General features: G+C 43.4%; 1 protein-coding gene across 2 annotated transcripts; it reads right to left on the reverse strand.

Annotated features, from left to right (window-relative positions):
* Nucleotides 1-2722: 2722 nt before the first annotated feature.
* On the reverse strand, nt 2723-7193 carry MRPS33 (mitochondrial ribosomal protein S33). Of its 2 annotated transcripts, none has more exons than XM_026037256.1 (3): nt 7142-7193; nt 4734-4987; nt 2723-3081 (listed from the first exon to the last, which is right to left on the reverse strand). In XM_026037256.1, exons 2-3 carry the CDS (start codon nt 4946-4948, stop codon nt 2976-2978), a joined length of 321 nt encoding a protein of 106 aa, XP_025893041.1. In that variant the 5' UTR covers nt 4949-4987; nt 7142-7193; the 3' UTR covers nt 2723-2975. The 2 variants fall into 2 exon arrangements, with proteins under 2 accessions (XP_025893041.1, XP_025893040.1); XM_026037255.1 differs by lacking the exon at nt 7142-7193 and adding an exon at nt 5444-5778.
* Between the last annotated feature and the right edge of the window lie 14649 nt (nt 7194-21842).

A 21842-nucleotide genomic window follows, 5' to 3' on the forward strand; every position in this document is an offset into this window, starting at 1 on the left:
CAAAATAGAATAAAACTTTCTGCACATTAAGAGAAACCTGTTTTTTTCAAGTTAATGCTTTCTTCAGTTTTTATATTTTATTTATATTTTAACACATGATGTATTTACCAGAAAGCAACACTGCAAGTTTTCCTGGCCCAAAATGGGAATTCAGCCCACTATCTATAGCTTTCTTTAAAGAGGGAGCATAGCATAGTGAACTATTAAAGAGAGGGTAAGAAGTTCAGTGCCTGTTTTCCTCTCTGCCCCAATTACAGAGTGGAGAAAAGCTGTATTTGCAGCAAACAGTGAGTTATTCTAACTCTAAAATAAACTAAAAACTGGCTGCATCTTCCTTATCTGAAAGGAAGAGAGGGGGAAAATGTCATTTTGAGCAGATGTAATTTTAGGGACCGAGTGCTAATTAGAAAAAGATCATGGAAAGTTAGATAAGGGAATATTGATCACACTGGTGTTGTATTAATAAGTTACAATTTTTCTTTAAAATTATTTTTGCTCATCTTTGCTTTTGTAAATACTGCAGAGAAAAGATGAAAGCCCCAAATTTGTTATCCTTGGCTGTTTTATATCTGCTTACTTCTCAAGCTCTTCCACCAGGTTTTCTCCTCTTCTTCTGTATTTTTTGCTGTAAATGTCTCCCCAAAGTCCGTTCCCAGGGCGATGCTTTGATTCCAGAGCAGGTTTGCTCTTCCAGGGTATAGACAGAGAGGATCAATGTAGATGAAGCCAAAAAACTGCATACAGCCAGGTGTCTCAGAACGAATACTGAACAGATGCTTAAGTCTGAGTTGTCTAACATTACCCTTCTGAGCCTRTATCTGTGCCTAGCAAAGTAGGACAAGTTTCAAGAAACAGAATACCTGTAGTGTTCAGTGCCTTCAGGAAGCTCTGTGGCTGCTCAGTCCTTCTGCAAGAGGCTAAACACGGACTCGGGTATATAATCATGGCCAGTGGTTCATTTTAAGTGTTTTATATATTGTTATAAACTGGTCTATTCACATAACAAAGTTTAAGCTCATATGTATTTACTGAAACTCTGTTTCAGCCATAAGCCCCTTCTTGACCCACACACACTTTCTCTTTCTTATTTGTTTGTAACGTTAAGGCTTGAAGGGTCTCACAGGAACAAGAAAGATGCTTTTGATTCTTCCTCTTTAAATTGCAGTGAAAAAGCTTTTATTGATCTTTAGTTTAATTTTAGAGGACAGCAAGTTCTGCTAAACAACTACAGACATCAGCCTGTCTACTGTAACTGCTGCAGTGATTCTACTGTAGCGTTTCTGAACTGGTTTTAGTCTCCATCAAAAAAAATTATAGAACAACTCTATGTGCTCCCAGACCCAGCGAGAAACACGATGCCGGCAGGAGCATCCCTCCTCTCCAGGCAATACCCTCTCCTACCCGGAGCCAGGGCTGTGCTGCTCTCTCCTTGCTCCTCTTCACGGCAGCAGCACCTGTGGCCCAGGAACCCTGCACGCTCCGAGCACCTCCCGACGCATCACGCTCGCACTGTTACAATACCACGGGCGCATCACCGCGGGCTTGAGCCAAAGTAGGAAGCTTCTAAAAGCCTTTTAAATTAGAATGAGAAATTTATGATTAGAGGGAGAGCAGTTGTGTATTTTACCAACTCCTACAGCATTCTGTTGGTTGTAGCAAGAACTGAGGCACTCCTCTCACCACCAACACCGTGGAACCTCTAAATCCATCTTTCACAGAGCTTAGTGTATCTGGTATCAATAATCACTCAGTAAAGAGTATTGAGCAGGAATTACATAGCTCATCAAGAACACCCTTAACAAGCACCTCTCGAGTAAATAACTTTGGGGAAATAAAGTTGTTGAGCTGCTAAGAATTGGTGTAAATCTATTGATTTCAGTGATCATAGAGAATCCTTCAAATAACTCACCTGAGCAAGCTTGGTGTAGCAATACCAGTACAAGTTTGGTAGTGGCACCCATTTCAGGATTCCTGTGTGTTTGGTATCAAGCCCACCCCAAGCTACCTGTGCAGACACTTTCTACTCCAGCCCYTCTGCCTTCCCCCCAAGCCTACGCCCCTCAGTTCATGGGAAGCTGTGAGATGCCATTTCTGAGCACACTCGAGCAAGGCGCACATCTGGCCAGACACAGCAGCACAGTCACAGTCTGCGCTTCCCGGGCCCCAAGGGACTGGCAGAACATGGCACGATACAGTTATGCCATCACTAACCCTAGTGACACTGCAGGAGCCCAGCTATAAAATCAAAAACTGAATACCAGTGAAACACAGGTCCTCACCTTCTGAAGTACTTTATATACATCCTCCAGACAATTAAATTGTATTTAAAATGCCTTTACTATTGTATACTTACTGTATTTTAATTAGCACAAGTTATCTGGAAAAGAGTTTGAGCCTGTATTTCAAGTTCTGTTCTAACACCTAATTATTCAAGGTACAATAAGAGTGCTTAGGGCAAAAAAATGGGTAAGAAAGTGTTGTTCACTGCAAAAGGAGAGCAACTGCTTCCAACAGTAACACTAGTGCTATCTGGAGTGAAATGTAGTACAAAGAGGCAAGAAGGCAAGTAACAATAGCAGGAAAAAAGCTTTTTGGTGTGACCATACATAAAGCAGTATTGATACTAATGTAAGGAAGTAAAAAAGAAACCAATTTTTGGCAAAACAATGAAGATGAAGAAAAAAATGAGATGGGGTCATGTATGCAATAATAAAAAATATAATCGCTTTTATTTTTTGCTGTTGTTGTTACAACTTAAGTAAGAGAGGGCTCTCGTGACAATTCAACATGCTGCAAAGCAATAAAACCACACAGATCCAAGTGCACTCCCAAGGTGGAATCCATCATTTTACAGCGTTTCTCCACCTCCCACACACAGCTCACATGCCAAGCCCTCTCCAGCTAGGAGCAGACAGCCGGAGTTACAGCTCTTCCCCAGCATCTGCAGAGCAGTTCCCTAGTTTGTTGAAGTGATGTTATTTCTTCTTGAGAGCTCTCTTTCCTTCCCCTTTCTTTGGTTTTTCCTTCCCGCGAAGCTTTTTCAACCGTCTCATCTCCTCTTTAAAGTCTTGATGCTCATCTCTAGATAGGTAAGAAAGATTGGTAGGAAAACAGATTTATTTCTTGACTGATCTAGATATGAAAGGTTGAACCACAGAATAATGAAGAAGAAAAAAATCCTTTTCCTAACAGTAAAGCCAATGCTGAACCTCGCTGTAGCATATCCAGTGTTACTGCTAACAATAATTGTGGACAGAATAATTTGCTCGGTACTTCAGAATTAACAAGGTTGCTCTTTTCAGCAACAAATGTCAGGTGTGCACATACATTTCTTGCACTGTATTTATCAACCCATTGTGTTTAAATGAGTAGGAAAATACAAAAAAAATCAGCAAGAGACAGGACTGAGAATTCCCCCCTTGTCGACTCTCTCAGCAGTGTGGCAATAGTGCATTGTGTTTCTGTGCAAGGTACCAAGTTCAGATCATTAATTTCTGCAAAGAGAGGGGCCTGCTGAACTGTAATTGCAGCGCATGACTCTGCTCTCAGGTGACCTCAGGAATGAAGCATGAAAACAGCATCACCTACTCGAAGAATCTGAACGGAATAAGTCTAAGATGGAGAGGAGGATGAAGGGGCTGGAGGAGATGATGAATCCTCAATGAGGTACTATTATATTCTATTTATAATCTGACCCTACACTTTTCAGCACAAGGTTATTTTTAGAAACCATGGAACTGCATCCTAAGATGGCCTAAGATGCTGTTTTTAAACAGAGCTTTTCTAAAAAAAGAAACAAAAAGCCCCTAAGTTATCATCAGTCTTTTTTTTAGCCTTCATTACATATTCCTGAACCGCAAAGCTTATCCACTACCAGCTCTCTGTACACAGAGCAGCTAGAAAAGGAAGCTGAAGAGATTAGGGAGGGAAGAACAACATTATCAAGTAGGTGAGGCTTTTTGTGCCTTTAGGCACAGTTCTAGGAAGTAGCTGCATCCCCACCATCTGCAAGAACATCCCAGATGAACAGTTATCTGAATGGGTCATGATGTGAGACTGGCAAAAGAAACTATCTGTTGTGACTTCATTGACTTACCAGCCTTGCTTTTAAGGGATTTCTTCAGTGCCTGAAAATTTCTGCATCACCCAAGCCAGTTGTCTACATCATCTTTTACCTTTAGTTTATTTGAAAGGCTTAAATAATCTCCAGCCTAACACACAGCCGTCCCTTCTCTTCTACATTTCAGTATTAACTATTCAGTGATTCATGCATAAAAGGTCAGATCACCTTAATGCAATTTCTTTGTTAATGTAACGTTATCTTACTGTCACACGTTGATTTAACATCCCCAAAACTACAGGCCTCCTTCTTGATGAAAAAGCTCTCTCTCCTTCCCCACAATAAGAATAAGAACTGGAATAAGAACTGGAATAAGAACTACTTCGCAGGTAACTGGATGCCCACAATTACTTCTCTAGTTTTTCTTACATAAAGTTGTATTCATTCAAACAAATCCAAAGAAAAATGACTTAGCAGTTGCTTATTTTGGTCATCTTGCCCTCAATGCAACAGGTAGTTGTATAGTTCCATTTTGTATTATGGATTGAACCTTCTCCAGCGTTTCCTCTTCTCCTTATGGAAACAAAATCCATTAAACCTCTAAGAAATCTCACATCCCCCCGCCCCCTTCCCCACTCCAGTCCTGCTCCCATCTCTCAAACACAGCAGTCACCTGTAAAGGCCAAAGTAGCGGAGCTTCTTCATGAGGGCGTAGTAGGTGTTGTGAGGAGGATACCAGCTGTAGACCTCCTTCCGCTTGGCCAACGGCTGCTCACTGAATAACTTCACCACTTTCATAGACTTGCTGTCAGTTGGCCTGGCCATTTCTCCAAATATCTGAGCGCTCAGGCGGGCCATTCGTAGCGCGTAGTTGGAGACACCGGACATTTCCCAAGGCAGACCTTCTGTGCACACACATAGACCTTCCTACAAATGGAAAAAAAAACCCGCCACAACTTTTTAAGATAAATGAGTATTCCAAATTTTCCCAGGTTTAAGGCAATCAAAACAATTCATGGTACAACRATCACCTAAGTCCTACACTCCTTGCATGAAATTGGTCTAATTCTTAATACACAACTCTGTATATAAAGAATATACTTACACTAATTTAGGTACAATTAGAAGCTTAACTAGAACAGTACAGGAAGCCATATGAACAAGGGAAAAATTCTACACYGAGTGGCATCTCATTATTGCTAGCTTATTAGTGGCTCCCACGTAGCTTGCTCAAAGCTGGCTTTGTGCGCCAGTCACAGGAATGATTGCAGCGTGAACTCTGCCAAAAAATGGGGCCTGCTGTCAAGTCCTCTGGCTTCTTTACACCTCACTCAACTGCACTGAGCAGAGAACCCAGAAATTTTGCTCAGGAATATTTCTTACCCTATTTAAAATATTTTATAAATGGAGAAGGCTTTCTTTCAGAGCTTCATTCACCTGGGGAAAAAAAGCTTGTTAACTGTATAAAGAAATAAAAGCAACAGTCTGAATCTCTGATGTTGGTTTTCAGCTCCCTGTCAAAAACTAGACTTGTCCAGTTCTGCTCCTTTGGATAACTCCAGTGGGAAAGTCCTTTCCACAAAAGATCCCTGCATGGGTGGGTTGGCAGCCTCCATCTTATGGATCTAATGGAGAAGAACAAAACCCACATGACTCTTTAAGTATTTTAAACATTATGTTGTCTGTACTATGCCCATTCAAACAAGACATAAGTCTTCAGAAACAGTAAAAGGGGTTCTTTCACATGCATCACTTATTAAAAAAATAAGAATTTTAATATTTAAAGTAATGTACAGCTCATTCCAGAAACCCACAGCTGAGTAAAGATGAGCATGAAATATTAAAAGCATGCAGCAGAAACAAACATCATCACCAGGACATGGCTCAGTCGATTTTAGTAAGATAACAGGAACCTCATAGTTTAGTAACATGAATCTGAAGTACTCATAACCTCCCTCATGTACTTCTACCCACTGAAGCCCTTTATGTACAACTGTCTACACTGATTTACTCTTGTTAGCTGTTAGCAAAGCATGAGAGAAGCAGAAAGAAAAACAAGTCTGAGGAAAATACAACTGCTGTGGGTGAAAGCGCKTAACAGAGCAGCGGAGGGAGGGCAGGGCACCCAGAGAGCCCAAGGTGCAGCAGCAGGCCTGGTGTGAGGGGACAGAAGCTCTTAAACGATTCCCGGGCGGTTTCAGTTATAGCATCCGCTATAAGGGAAGGAAAAATAAACCTTGCTAAGTCAATTGCAAAACTGACGGTTCGAACTCCTCCACTGAAAGATAAAGCAATATTTTTTCTCTGTAACTTTTCATAACAACACAGGAGCCAACTCTAACACAAAGTTTGCCTCTTTCTGCTACAGCCTTCCAACAAAAACGCCTTTARCTCCTAGATGATGCCAACTAGTGCCCTGGGGGACCAGCTCTCCCTAAAGGAGCCCCATAAACAGCTCAATCCAAGGCTGGAGACCCCAGCTGCCCATCTATGGATATTTGAGCGATTAGGAGGGGGAAGGCTGGAAGCTCCCATTTGGCAYAGCTTCCCAAAACTTGTTTTACAATGACCTAAGGTTCTGCAGAGACTACCAGGCAGGTTTCACACTGGCAACTTACAGCAGGGAGGTTATCAGAGGGCTGTATTGGTAACCAGTGCACCCAAGAGGAWGGCAAAACCACCCCTCACTGCATCTTCATCCACTGTCCAGCCCTTATTGCCACCCAAAGCCCTCTTCTCAATCTTAGCCTGCATTTCGCTGTTCGCTTCCTTTCAGACCAAGGGTTTCTCTCAGACCACGTCTCCCTCCGCCCGCCGAACAACCCTCCTTCCCCTCTGCACAGTTACAGGTGACTGTCCCACAGCCACAAGGGCAAGAGCAGCCAGGCCCAGGCCCGGGCGAGGGCGAGGGAGGGATGGAGGGCGCCGAGGCGCTGCCGCCACCAGGCCCCGGCTCCTCCAGCTCCGCCGCAGGCCGCGGCTCCGGGGACGCGGCGAGCGCCGCTCGCGGACACCCCGCACGGCCCCGGGGCGCCCCGCACACGACGGCCCCGGGCAGCCTCGTCCCGCCAGGCCACTCACCCCGCGCCGCTCCGCGACCCAACGCAACCGCGATGGCGACGGCGACGGCGACGGCAACGGCAACGGCGCCCGGCACGGCGCATGCGCCCTCCTCAGGCGGCGCGGCGGGTGACGCGGCCGCAGCGGAGGGGCGGGGCGGCCGTTGGCGGCCGTTGCCGACCGTTGGCGGCCATCGGCSGCCGTTGCGAGGGGCTGGTTGCCACCGCCGGTTGTAAGCGCGGTACTTGGCGGCGATCGCAGTTCGCAGTACTTGTTGTGTCTGCCTGTGGTGGTCYGCCATTCCGTTATGAGCGCGGTACTGGGTGGTGATCCCAGTTCCCGCTGGCTTCAGTGGTGCCTTTTCCACCTCTGCTGGGCCATTGCATGTCACTTACACGTGCACTGCTTGGTGGCACCCTCTGCTCCTCACTTTCAGCAGGGTGRCTCACGGCCTGCACCTCTCCAAGTGGGCCCTGCTGTTCACGCGCCCACACGCTCTCCATTTCAGTCCTCTTCCACTGAATGACAGGTTTTCAGTAGCTTTGACCACCTAGTCATCCCACCTATCTGCATTGTCCATCGTTTCCTTGTTGTACTTAACATTCCTGGTTTTTGGTGCTACGCAGCATTTAATYTGGGCAGTCCCAGGCAGTACCAGTCTCTTGCCATCATGTCACAGCCACTTAGTTCACCTGCCTCCCTCGTAACYGCTTGTGACAGTCTGTTAGCTGGTTCTGAGCCCACTTAATATGTCCTTTTCTGACGCTGTATTATGCTAATTTTTAATCAGTGTCAGGAGGTACTAAATCAGACTCTGTACAAACATCTGAGTAAATTACAATTATGTGATTACATTTATAAACCAAACGAGTAATGTCATCAAGAATGAAATTGAGTTCATCTGACAAGATCTATTTCCCCCCCYGAAAAGCTTATTGGCTAGTGTTATACGTGTTGTTATTCCTTGGTCCTTCCTTGATTTAATTTCCTATCACTTGTCTGTTACTTGCCTGGGGCAGATCCTCCTGATGCCCTAGAGACCCCAGGTCATCTCATTTGCCCTTTTGGAACATTGGCATAATCTTCTATTATCTCCTTCATTTTCCAAGATTTATTAAAAATTAACAGCTTACCCAAGATCTCCTTAGCCAGCTCTCCAAGGACTGTTGCACGGAAGTTCCCTAGGCATCCTAATTTAAAAATCTTTATTCTAGTAGATGTTGTTTACCATCTTCGTTAGTTACTAAGGGACTGGAAAACACTTCCTCATTACTAGATAATAAAGTGCCTCAATATGGAAGAGAAAATGTTAACATTTCTGCCACTTCTGTACCATTTTTTTTCTATCTAGTAGGATCTCTCCTGTTCTTAATATACTTACCCCCCTMCCTTACAGTCTATAGTCTTCATTTTTTATAACATTTTCCCCATATTTTTGCCTTTCCACATTTTTAACTTTGCACTGTTTCTATTCACCTTACTGCTGACCCAAGATTGTCACATCCTTAGCCAAAATGGTCCTTTTTGATAATTATAAAATCRTAGCTTTTAAGTTACGTAGAGAGCTCATAAGAATTCACAGACATTTCTCTCTCTATTTTCGTGTCATTTTTTTCTCATCTAGGAGAGGAGGGAGACAGACTTTCTGAAGCGTCTCTGTGTATATGTGTTGGGACTGTCCTTTTTGCCTCTTAATTATTGTAATCAGGTTGTGATTGCTAGTTGCTAAGCAATCAACATTTTTCCTGTCCCATGATTAAATTGTTTGACATTATGAATTCCAAAATACCTTTCCCGAATAGCCTGGAATAACTTCTGTCCCAGAAAACAAGTTTTGGAAACTACAAGGAGATGTGGCTGCTGGCTATGTGGTGCTTTTCCCTTATAGCACTTTTTGTACATTAGAGGAATGAATAGTGTGACTAATGAGTGGTAGCCACCTCCACCTCCATTCCGCCCCTCCTGAATTGGATTAATCAGGATAAGTTACTGTTTCTTCATCTCTAAAACAATGATGTATTTTAATGTGGAACATTACCATCTCACATTTTCAAATTGCTTTATATTTTTTTTCTTAAAAGGATTATAGCAGAATATTTTAATTTTCTAATTTGGTGAATTGCCCTGACTGTTTCAGTAATGTTAATTAGATTTCATTTCTCCTCTGCAGTGAAAATGTTCCGTTCTTGCATGTTACTGAGGCTCAGAGATTTGGCATGCAAAAACCATTGAAAAATGTCCCTTTGGGTATGCGTTGGCCTAGAAATGGACCCGAGAGCATGGTCTTCATGCCATTGCTGTTTCAAGCAGCGTTATCACCTTGGTTTCTGTTTGTCTAAAATTACTCTGCTCTGCCTCAAATAAGAGGCATTGAACGGATTAGGTTAATGTAAGAATTATGGCTGTTCACAAACAGAGCGGGAGCTGAAGTGGCTCTGAAACACTAGGAAGCAGTCGCCATGCGAAGCTTTTATTTTCAGAGATCACATGTTGCCTCTGGCCTGCAAGCAACAAAATAAATAAACAAGAACCAAAACCTGAAACATAACTGTCCAGGTAAAAAGCTCCAAGATGGCTTTTCTTTTTTTTTTTTTTTTTTTTTTTTTTTCTTGGGAGTAGGCACATATATATGTACATTAGTTCATTTCCTATATCTTTTTTCTTTTTTTTTTTTTTTCTTTCATAGCGGTTGTTCCTCCAAGCGCTATTAAATCTGGGTGTGGGAATGAAGTAGAAATGTGTGTTCCCAGCAGTGCGTGTTCTTTGCTGCACGGTTGATGTGACTGTGGGTGTGAGGAGGAACCAGGCCCCGCGCACACGCTCAGGGAGGAGCACCAAGGGCGCATCAGTGAAGAGAGCCRCGACGCGGCACAACTGCCCGCTTGCAGGCGTGGAGCGAGGTCAGTTTTACAAGCCGGAAAGCCACAAATGGTGTTGGACACCACATCCGAGGGCCACCTGCCCCTTCCCAGATCCTGCCAGGGAGCTTAAGCTCTGCGAGGTGTGGGGTTCCAGGGGATAATGCTATCTGCGACCCGCTGCCCAGGTGTGATAGCAGACCGGGCAGGATGGACGCTGTTCTGGCAGGCTGGCAGTGCCATAACCACCATCCCCACGAGAATCCATCTCCCCATGAGGAAGAACTTATTTCCTATAAGGGTGACAGAGTCCTGGCACAGGCTGCCCAGGGAGGCTGTGGAGTCTCCTTCTCTGGAGGTCTTCCAAACCCACCTGGATGCCGCCCTGTGCCCCGTGCTCTGGGTGTCCCTGCTGGAGCAGGGGGTTGGACTAGATGATCTCTAGGGGTCCCTTCCAACCTCAACCATCCTGGGGTTCTGTGATTCTGTGAGTAGTGGTCTTGCGTGGCACACAGGACACCTGCTTATTTCAAAGGCTGGTGATTCACCTTCAGGATGATGACCAAACTGGAGACCAATCYCTTTATTTTTGTGTATTCAGTCACAGAAGATGTTTCTTTGCTTAAATTTCATCATTATCACTGCAGGAGGAGAGAGGAAGGGAGGCCATGACTAATTTATTCCATTCATTCATCCCTGGCTACCTTTACTCTTATCCAGAAAGATGGGATGGTTATTGAGAGAGGGTGAACAAAAGTTAGGTCCCTGGAGCTAGCGGTATGGGGAGTGCTGAGCACGGTCACCTGTCTAATCAGACCTTTGCCTTGTTATTTATGTAGAAACACAGAAATGTATTTGTGGAGTCTTTGGGACAAATAAAGTGAATGTCCTTGCTCTGAGCTCTTCACAGTCCAAATTAGACTTGACACGCTAAGGGGTGATAATAACAGGGAATGGAAAGAGGCAGCAGAGACTGACAATAGGAAAAGGATTTGCGATAAGCTGAATTTTATATATGTCCTTTAAAGCCTCCTGAGCTTTTTGTTCTRAATAGAGTGAAGAGTTTGGACTTGTCAGCAATCATTTAGAAAATCAGTGGCAGGCAATCGAGCCAAAGAAGTGAAACCCTGGAAAAGAGTTAATAGAGAGGGAGATGACATGGGATTGAGAAACAAAGCAGGCACACTGTGCATGGGGACTGCTGTGACRGGAAGAGATCGAGGGGACGAAGATACATGAAGGAGCACCTGCAGAGCAGCAAGCAGGGACAAGGAAATAAAGGGACAAGGAAACCTCTCTACTAATAGTTAGCAATAGTTTGCAATGATTTGGAATTACCAGGTTAGTTCTGTTGTTTCTATATTTCAACCACAACAGCATTAAAAATCCTGAATGTAGAGTTTTAACAAGACACTTGAGCCAGTGGGAAGTTGTCCTCAGCAGGCAAAATTATACCCAAAAAGGAAAATAAGTTTGCTTATTGACACCTGCATATGGATACGCTCAAGGAAAGAAAAGTCTGGTTTTTTTTTTAATTTTTGTTCTTGGAAAATGAAGCATTTGAGTAGTTCCAGTATTAGACAGTAGTCCACCTCAATCCTAACTGGTAGAACTTAGGGCATTAGAAGAGGCATCTCCTGCTGTAAGACAATCCCTAACATTTTCTTGATGTAAATGTTGATAGTAGGGAACGAAATAGTCTTCAGCTGAGKCAAGTAGAAGAACCTTCTGTGCATCTGGTGAAGCTGCTTTGGCTGTCTTCTCATGTGTGTTTAGAATATATTTCTTACTCATTTTTCGATGATCATGATTAATCTATGAACTTCAATTGCGTTTTGTTCCCCAGCAATTCCTGCTGAGCCATGCAGATGTCTAGCAGTGCAAATCCCTCTGGAGAGAATGTGCTGYATTAAGAGCTTGACAGACTTTGGGTGGGCATCTGAAGGATATTCTGACTTTAAAATAACTCGTCAAACCAGTGCCTCGGAGTGAAATCCACAAAGATGCAGCTATTAAGTACTGCTGCTCCAGCTATCTAACACTGGGAACTCTTGGGAGAGATACACAGCATAAAAAAAAAAAAAAAAATTGCTTTTCAACGCCAGTTTGTGTCTTGAGCTCATGGCTTTCCCAGACTGTGGGGCAGCGGAGGCCACTCTCTTGCCTCCTGGGCAAAGAGAGCAAGTGTTTTTCCTCTCTCTCCCTCTCCCCCAGTGCCCTCTCACTGATGCTTGAGAGGGTATCGACAGTTCTCCAGAGGAGCTGCAGCATGACCATTTTTAATGGAAGATGAGCTGTTCTGCATAGCAGGGGGTGTATGAGGCTGAACAGGCAAGCGGCGGGGGGGATGCAGTAAATCTGCACTCATCTACATGTTTGTCACTTAACGCTGACTGATTTGTGCTTCAACAGAATGCCAGAATAAACTATCAGTGATAGATCTGAAATATTTAAGGCTGAAGGGAAGGAGTATTTCTGTGCGGTTAGATCAAGGGACTGGGAAGGAGGATTGTTGAATCTGGTTCTGTTTGTAGCTCTGTTGCTATCTCACTGGATGACCTGAAGTAAGTTAATTAACCTATATGCTATTTTACCTCTCTGTAAACTGAGGATAATAATGTCTCCTTCAGAAAGGAGTTGTGAGGAACAATTGATGATATACAGCATATGCAGTAAAACTTTTAATGACAACAGTAACAAAGGTGCATCACGGCRGCTGAAAAAGAGAATGCAGAGGGAAGGGGGATAAAAAGAAAAAAAATGAAACGATGGAGTCAACTGGAAAGAGAAGAAATAATGGAGACATCTGGCTCACTGCTGATAAAAGCTCTTGTAGTCTCTCCAGTCCTCCCTTGCAGAACCCATCTGAAAGGACTTCCATCAAGGTTTTCGAATTCAAGGAAAAACAGTTGTCYATCTCTAGCTCTGTTTAACCAAGTGTAAGAAAAAGGAGGGAATAAATTTATTCTAGGAATAAAAATCTCAGAAAGGCAATCATCTCATAAACAGAAAACCTCACAGGAAGGTTAGGCAGTTTGTCTGAGTATGTGTTTGTGGATTCTAAGGTGGCCTCCTCTTAGGAAGATGCTGTCTTGAATCTAGATCTCTTGGGCCTGCAGACTGTGAGCCCCATGTTGGCATCCCTGGTGCGTTGCAGTGCCGATGTTCTCTCACTGTTCTCCTGGTTTAGAAAATTCTCAATTCCCTTGAGAACTTTTGCTTGGAGTGTAGGGTTCTCCACTGCAGTCCTAGAGGGGTGCTGTGGAGCTACAGAGCCATGCAATGGGTGTAAGGCACAGAGCACAGTCTTGCACAGCGCTCTGCACCAGCATTGCTCTGTGCTTCAGAACTTGCCTCTCTAGAGAGACATAATCAACCTCACATGTATTTCTTAGCCTCAGTTTCTTCAGCCTTTAGGAGCATTCTTTGGGGTGGATTCAAGTTTGTGCTTTAAATTTTATGCCTTCTAGTACTGAAATCATTTTTCTTCTTTGTCTTCCGTTGGAAACTTTATTGCTTGGCCCCCTTTCCAGAAAAAAAGCAAGAGAATTACCTTTTTCCAGATCAATCAATCTAACATACACCTACTGTGTAGAGCACGGTCAATAAGGCTTAGCATTCTTCTTATTCTCCTGTTTGGTGGGTACCTGCTAGAGGCCTTTCTAGCAAAAGAAGTAAATGTAGGTCTTCCATGGGCAGCAGTTCTCACACAAGATGTGAAATGACTGCATTGTACATGACTGAATGCTCCAAACAATTGCCAAATGCAGATTAAACTCTTCATTTTCCTTGCTCTATAGTCTGCACAGGCCACTCTCCGGAGGCACTGACATCTTTCCATGATAGTTGCTTGTCCTAATTGGTTGAAGCTCAGTCCCACTTTGTAAATGGTCCCATTATATTCAGTGCTAACACCATATTCAAAGCAAGGCCAAGTTTGCCACTATGCCTTAGAGAAGTCCTCCTGCTTAGCGGGTCTTACTGGAAGTACAGAAGATGCCTTCAAGTGTTCTTCTTTCCCTAGTTAAACCAATGAGTTGAGCTTTGAAATCCAGCTGCATCCTGCCTGGCTGCCGTGGCCCCAGTCCGTCCCACTAATGGGTCAGTTTGCTTTGAACAGGATTTTTGGAAATCTAAACTGTGGCTGTAAAGCACCTGAAAGGCACTCTAGAATAGAGACATCAAGCTGTAGGTTTCTGTAAATGCTTCATTTTCTGTGTCAGCTTTAGTGGTATGATATATTGGATTGTAATTTTCAATGAAAAATAACAATGGCATGTGAGACTAACTGCTGTTGTGATCTCAACTCAGTGCTGACAGAAGAAAAAGAATCATTAAGGAGCTTCTCTCAACTTGTAGAAAGCCAGCACTAGTAGCGATTCTGCTTAAATTTATAGATTTTCTTTCCTCCTCTTTCATTCATTCGTTGTTAAAACTAACAAACCAATAACGATTGCATGGAAACTAGGTCTCCTTGCTTAGGGATTCATCTTTTCCTGCTGCTTATTTCCCACCTGGAGCTATAATCTTCTCCTTGCAATCTAATCACTTCCTCGACAACCAGTTGTGATATGCCAAGTATTCAAATATTAGGTTGGAAAATAAATTGCAGAAACAGATGAATTCTGAAGAACCAAAGCCTTTATTTTCATGCAAAGTATTTGTAATAAAGAATGAGAAGAGCTAAATGCAAAGCTGCTGGAGACAGCAGCTAGCATATCTAAATGTCAGCTGCTTTTACGCCTGTGTGTACTCACACACGCGCTCACACACACATATGTCTATTTATACCTTTTTATTATTTTTTGTTTTTAAGATTTTAAGTGAATCTACTCAACTAGGACTTCACAGTCAAATGGAATTCATGAAGATCGCAGTCTTGTTTCAGAGCCATGTTGCAAAGAGGAAGAATGTCTTTAGAGAATATGATTTTTCTAAGCAGGTACTATTTTTGACTTTGCTTACTGTTTTCTTTCCAATCCCTCCTGTGATGATTTTTCTTAATTTTCTGTGAATGCTGATTTTAACTAATCCATTTTATTTTTTTTTGACTAACTGAAGAAACAAATTGAATTGGCAGCTGGGAGCTGGCACACCACATTGCAGATGTGCTACATTCATGACCAGAAAAGCATGTTAGACTGTATCTCTGTTTCTGAGTGGATTAGTTAACAAAATACTGTTGGTATAACCCAAGTCCAGAAGTCTCCCTGGGAAWGAACAAAGTGTTCTGAAATCTGTCAGTAACTTAATGGAGGTTGTGCAATGTGACCTGACACCTCTACCAAAATAACCGAACTACAGGTGCACTGTTGTATAACTAAATATTGATGTACTACAGCAAAGCATGAATTATTCAGGCCTTAATATWGTGCCAATCTGTGTATTAGATGTAGCTTTAAGAATAAAAGTCTCTTTTTACAAAATACACCTATGATTGGCAGCCAAGGTGTCTGAGATTTGCTTCTGAGTCACTACTCTTTGGCCCCAATATCTCATCTCTCACATCCTGGATTCTTCTTGCTAATTCTATTAAAAATAGCAAGATTTGTGAATTTTAATGAAAAAATAAGGATCTCCTGTTTTCTGYTGAGCCCAATGCTGGTGGTGTTGGTGAACCATCTTTTTCTGTATCTGGCTTTGAGCAGGTGCAAAGTCTTCTTGCCATACGACTCTTTCATTCAAAGCAATATCACCTTTATCACTGCAGTAGGCAATTTTTATTTATTTATTTAGGTATCTATTTATTTATTTTCCTGCAGCAGGATTTAGGGTAGGAGGTTGAGCAATGTAGCCATAAGGTAAAGCTGAGGAAGCAGAGGTGCTTACACAGTGTGGTTTGCTGTAAACAGTCTTTCTAGCAAAGTATATGGGGAAAACAGATCCATGGGAAGGAGTTCCTGCAGAAACCTTGTTCAGTTCAGGGGAGAAAAAGCTGTTGAATACGAGGCTGTGGACTTGCAAGCTACCATTTTGGTAAGGCAATAAGCAGGAGACATAAAATCTTTGTGCTATGACCACTGAGAACAGCTCCCCCAGAATGAATCTCTTCCGGTGAAACCAAGGACCTAAGATGGATTTTCTACCATAGAGAGATGAATTCAGCAGAGCCGTGAGAGCTTAAGATGGACTGTGTGCTTTGACTGGGTTGTCTTGTAGCCCAGCAGAATTACTTTCAATAAAGCCTTAGAGATGTGCAATTTCGGCCTTCTTCTCAAAGCTCTTCTTGTTGCTCCTCCRACACTGGAAGAGCTTGAATATTTACAGAGGACTCAACAAGAGAGGGAGGGACAAGTCTGGCTTTTGAGAGCCCCTTCAGTGCTCACTTGTGAGCGTGTGGCACATTTAGATCCTACCACCTGGTTGAAAAAGGTAAAACTTACAGTGACACCTTTAGAAGTGGAATGATAGGTTCCAAATTACTATGCGGTTTACCACAGTTCCCATGAATATTCAGTCTGAGCCAGACTCTGTTTTCAGCAGCTTTTAGGTTTGGGCTGACAATTCCTAGGTATGGTTTCTGCTTTAGGATGAAATTTGGGGAAAACTTAATTATTATTTACATAGGAAAAGTTCATTCTTGTTTTGCCTGGGTTTAAAAATATGCTTGGATGTGTTGTGATGAGAAGCAGTAATTATCAAACACAGGGTACACAGTGTAGCCTTAGGTGGTCCTCAGTGTCGTGCTTTTTGCAGGTGACAGATAAATAACAGAGAGTGTAAGTTTTCAYGGGAAGCTGCAAATTTAGTGGAAAGCCTCTAGTGAATTTGGGGGGATATACTGAAGTGCCTGTGTAAGACAATTTAGTTTTGGCCATTCCCTCAGGTTTTTTGAAAAAGCTGATGTGGGACTGTTCACCTGCAYATGTTCCAGCTTTTTGCCTGGCAATTCATTTTGTTTCCTTCCAAAACAATTCTATTCTCTTGGTGCTACACTCCATCGAGCTCCTGACTCCATGATTAATTCTTAGTTCATCTAGGCTTCTCCTTATTTGCAGCTTCAAGTCAGTGAAACAAGACACTAAGAAAATTATAAAATAAAGATCTCCCATGAATTGCCGTTCGTGTGTTGTGTTTATGAGGTAAGATCCATAATCATATCCTTTTTCTAACACAAACCCAGTTTCTATTCATGGTAAAAGAAAGATAAAACAGGGCAGTCCTGAGATGGTGGATGTTTGGTGCAGAATTTGGAAGCTGTTTACTGAGCCTAGCAGTGAAGTATGGGCCCAAGGAAAAATGTGCTCACATGATGAAGGCAGTTGAATGCCTTCTCAGGACACTTTCCCCTTCTTTGACAGAGCTGGTGTTGTGAAGCTGCGTGGATATGAAAAATGACATTTTTACCACCTGATGTCAATGTGCTCCCCATTTTCTGTGTGTTCAGTTTCAGTCACTCATGATCTGATTTGCAGAAATACTGAAAACTACATCCAGTCCAAGGCACGTGAGAACTGTCATCAGAGGAAGGAAAGCTCCCAGTGCTCAAAACATTCCAGTTATAATCATCATAAATTGAGTGCCCAAAATATACTGGSATGTTTGAAATACTGGTTTTTATCTTTGTTCCCAGCAGGGAGCTGKGAAGATAAGTTCATTGATGTTTGTAAAAAAAAAATAAAGAGCCCCTCACAGACCACAGTGAGAAYATCACCATAGAAAAGCCCATGAGGAAATTAATTGCCCTCTATTCAACATGGATCTGGATGCTCTGCAGTTTAGTACATGCACCACACATTGGATGATAAGGGCAGGAGAAAATTTGAATAGCGGTCATTAAAGGAGCAACATTCATCCTTTGCATTGAAAAAGACAAGAGAYCCATGGGAAAAAAAAAGAAAAGATGTAATTAAAGATTGTATCACAGTGTGTATGCATAAGGAAGGGATGAATCAATGTTGCACAGGTGATGTTGAATCTATAATTCACCAGCTTGCTTAGCTTTGCGATTCAGATAGGTTTTGTAGGGCTATAGCAAAAGAAGACCCCTTTAGGAGCTGGCTTGGGGCCAGGGAGCTGGTGTGTGCAGCTAGACACACTGTGTGCACAGCTGGACCTTAGGGTGTGCGTGGTTGTCTGGCACATCTGTATGTGTGCACATGGCTAGCGAGTGTGTACACAGCTGGATGGTGCTTCTGCTGAAAACGCCCTTCTCTAGCAAAAGCAGAAGGAGCTTTAGCAAGCTGCTAAGATGCCCCATTTTTGCAAAACAGTCCCTCAGACTTTCAGATTGATGTCGTTGGTCCAGATCTTCCTTTATGGCTCCTCTGCTTCGTTCTGAATCACTTGAGCAACCCCAGATCAGTCTGACTTTCCTGGCCAAGTCCCTGGGGTGGTTTGGTGGGAGGTCTCCTGAGATGCTTCTCCAGGTCGGCAGTATCTTTTCACCTGCCTGTTAGCTGCGCGTCTGCCACAGTGAGGATTCATCCATGCCAGTGTCCAAGGTGCAAGTGAAAGATAAAAAATATTAGTAGCTATAATTTGTTATATCTGTGTTTGGCTTGATCACTGTCTTGTGTTTGAAATGCTGTAATTAGAGCAGCGCGCTGCCTCCAGGGTCACTGCTGCTCCGAGTCRCACAATGCCAGTAGGAGCTCTCTTGGCTTCGGGAAGAGGTACGTTACAAAGGACAMGGGCTGGAACACGGGTAAGTTAAACAGCACCTCTTGGGAAATGATGAGCACGAAAAGAGGAGGGAAATACCGAGGATCATCTGTCCCTGACGAATAGATGGAATCAGTGGCAGAGATGCCTGGAAATGGGAAGAGCTGTTCGATCCCCTCCCCCACTAGGTGGCACTGAGCTCTCTTTCTTTAGAAGAAAAAAAAAAATATATGATGGAGGTCATTTTAATGTGGAAAAAAAATGAAGAAAAGCAAATTGTAGCTGAACCTCCAGCAAGTCTGCTCAGCCCATCTTTGCTGCCCAGCACCTCCCAGCATGTGCCCCAGCCCCACCTCTGGCACCGGGCTAGGGGAGCCGGCGGCTGCTGAGGYGGCCGAAAGGGTCCATGGAGGAAATGGAGACGAGCCTGGTGCTGCCTGGAAGGTGATGTGCGAGGTGAGCTCTGGCAGGCAAAGCTGCTGGCGTGGCGCAGCGCACGTCCCCGTGACGGAGGCGCTGGGCTCTGCTCCGCTGCCCGGTGCCTTTGGTGCGCTCTAGCTTCCCCTCTGCAACCACAACCAGGCTCTGCCTTCCCCTCTGGAATCATACATTCCCTCTCAGAAGCTGTAGCCACAGAGGAGAGCCTCAGCTTGCATTTTAGTCTTCTACTCAGCGTGCGTGTTCGACCACCGGTCCTTTTAAGAGCAGTGAGGAGCCCCCTTCCCCAAGACCCCTCGCTTCCCTGTAGGCAAACGTTTCAGCACAGCATGCCAAAGTGCGTGCTTTATTCATTCATTTCTTTATATATATATTTATTTTAATGCCTTTCTGACGGAGAGTCACAGCAATTGCTTTTCTTCCCCCCTGTGGTGAGGCGGGGGTGGGGTGGGAGGAAGCGAATTTAATAATGAGCTGTTTGCATTGGGATGGGGCTGCCTGTACTAATCCCGGGAAGAGAGAGAGGCAAGGATCCTAACGCCTGCAGCGAGCAGCAGCATCCTCCTGGAAGGAGCGGGGCGCTGGGGATGATGAGGGAGAAAATGCTTAATTCTGCCAGTTTAAGCAGCACTCCTCTGAAATCCAGCGCGTTCTCCTGCATTTATGCATTTAAGGTGACTTGCGGGAGGATAGGGGTTGCTATCTGCCTGAGCCACCAATGCGAGCAGAAAAAGAGAAATGCATAGAGACTGCCACCAAGATGCCTTTTCCGAGGAAAAGGTAAAACCTGGATGCGCCTGGCTTCAGCCCCTGCTCGAGAATGAGAGCTGGGAACAAGTGTCGCTTCCCAGGGTGCCGAATTCCCCTGCCCTCCTAGGAGTGACAGGAAAACCTGGCAATCTCACTGGCTCCAACCACATTGCTTTTTGTTTGTTTGTTTGTTTGTTTGACTCTTTGACTATTAGACTGTCACTCTACCATGGAACTAGAAAAGAGATGTAGATACTATGGCCTTATAGGGTATCACTGTCCCCTGGAATATCTTTGTCCAACAACACCAGACAGAAAAACAGATCTGGTAGCTGGATCCTCCATTTTGCCTTTCCCTCAATTTTCCCCTTCTTTAGTCTAAATAGTGGATAAAGTTGGAGATCCTCATGCACATGACCTCCACACAGCCTCACAAAGGAGTGAGACAAACATTAAACCCTTTCAGTGTTTGATTCCTGGTTTTTTTTTTTTTTTTTTTTTTGATTGATTGAACAATCCCATCAATGCCAGCAATATGACTGGTAAAGTTTGACTTGCTCCCTGTTCTCATCCTCCAGCTTGAGACTTGAAGCTAAAAACTGGCAAGGAAATTGAGATGCGYACATATGTTTGGGCAGGAGCAACATAAAAGACATATTCATGATCTTCTCTTTGTAGAGTCCAGCAGCTTGTTGATCACAAACCTTTACATTTGGCCATGAATAGGTAAATCCCAGACAGATAACCAATGTGCCTGTGCCAAGCCCACTATAAAATTGAATTCTTTTTCTACCTGTGCTTAACTGTTTTCTAGAAAACATAGATCCTTAAAAATTTACCTTTCCTATGAGCAACAAAAAGAGTTTAGTGTGAAAAAAAATCTTTATCTAGTTGTTCCAATAAAACAACTTAATCTGGAGCTTTTTAGATTCTGTTGGTTTTCACAACATTGACATTTTGCAAGATGCGGATGATCACAATATCCATGGTTTCGATGATCAAATTTACTTTGAGTTGCTTAATCACATTGGGGTGAGGATAGACTGTCTAGTAGTGACAAAAACAAATATATCTTAATGGGAGAAATGCTCCTACCTTGCTGAAAATCCCAAATGACTTGGGAGCTGAGTTGGCCAGGTAAAATATAAGGAGATGTGTCACCCTTTTTATTGATAGAGTTTGGTTTGGCTTGGGGCCAAAAACGGATAGGATCCAGCAGTGTTTTTTTTTTTTTTTTTTCGCTGATGCAACTGGTTCCACTCCACAAGAAAATCTAGGTACACATTTCTGATTCACAAAGAGCTCCTCTCGCTGCCATCTGTCCTCCCCACTGTAGCCAATGCAATTATGTGGCTGGGGTTAAAGCTGTCAGAGTCCCTGTACTGTGAATCTTTGGGCCAAGAAGCATCTCCAACCCAGGTGTTTCAGCACGGGCTGTATGTATTTTCTATGTAGAAGGCACATTGGGGCTCAGAGCCCAAAAGCTGGTAGGATCTACATCTGTGGATGTAGATTTTTGCAACACTGCTTGCTGCAGATGTTCTGGACTGTTGTTTTCTTGGTGCAGCAGTTGTGCTCATGTTGTTTCCTATTCATGCTGTGTCTGTGGTGTGTGAGAGCCAAATACTGCATGGGGCTAATTAGATCCCTCTGCCTGCTCCCTAGTGCTGCGATGCCGGGATGTGCCACGATCCTGAGTTTTTTGATGCAAGAGAGATGATTATGCTGATTTCCTTTTTAAACAACTACATTCAGAGACCAAGAGTCTTTATTTTCTGGATCCCCCAGCATCCATGTTTTTTCTTTTCTTTCTTTCTTTTTTTTTTTTTTCTTTCAAGCTCATGCATTGTGTTATGTGGCTGGGTGGGATTTTTTGATGCAGTAAGAAACAGCTACAGTTGTTCTGGATTTAGGTGACAGATTGTGAGAGACTGTGACAAAAAAAAATCATCAGGATCCAGTTAGATCCAGGTTTTACCATTTTCCCCTTTTAAGAAAGTAAGACTTCGACATTTCCTGTCTGTGAAGTGGTGCAGTTTATCTTTAAGGAGGCTAGAGAAATAAGAAATGAG

Source organism: Nothoprocta perdicaria, unplaced genomic scaffold, assembly GCF_003342845.1.
Source record: "Nothoprocta perdicaria isolate Ctin4 unplaced genomic scaffold, notPer1 scaffold_195, whole genome shotgun sequence".
Lineage (NCBI taxonomy): Eukaryota > Metazoa > Chordata > Aves > Tinamiformes > Tinamidae > Nothoprocta > Nothoprocta perdicaria.

Excerpts from the sequence above, each read along its gene's own strand:
- MRPS33 (XM_026037256.1), bottom strand. The coding sequence starts at position 4,948 with ATGTCCGGTGTCTCCAACTACGCGCTACGAATGGCCCGCCTGAGCGCT. Across the intron at positions 3,082-4,733 it reads CGCTACTTTGGCCTTTACAG|AGATGAGCATCAAGACTTTA; the intron begins GTGACTGCTGTG and ends TTACCTATCTAG.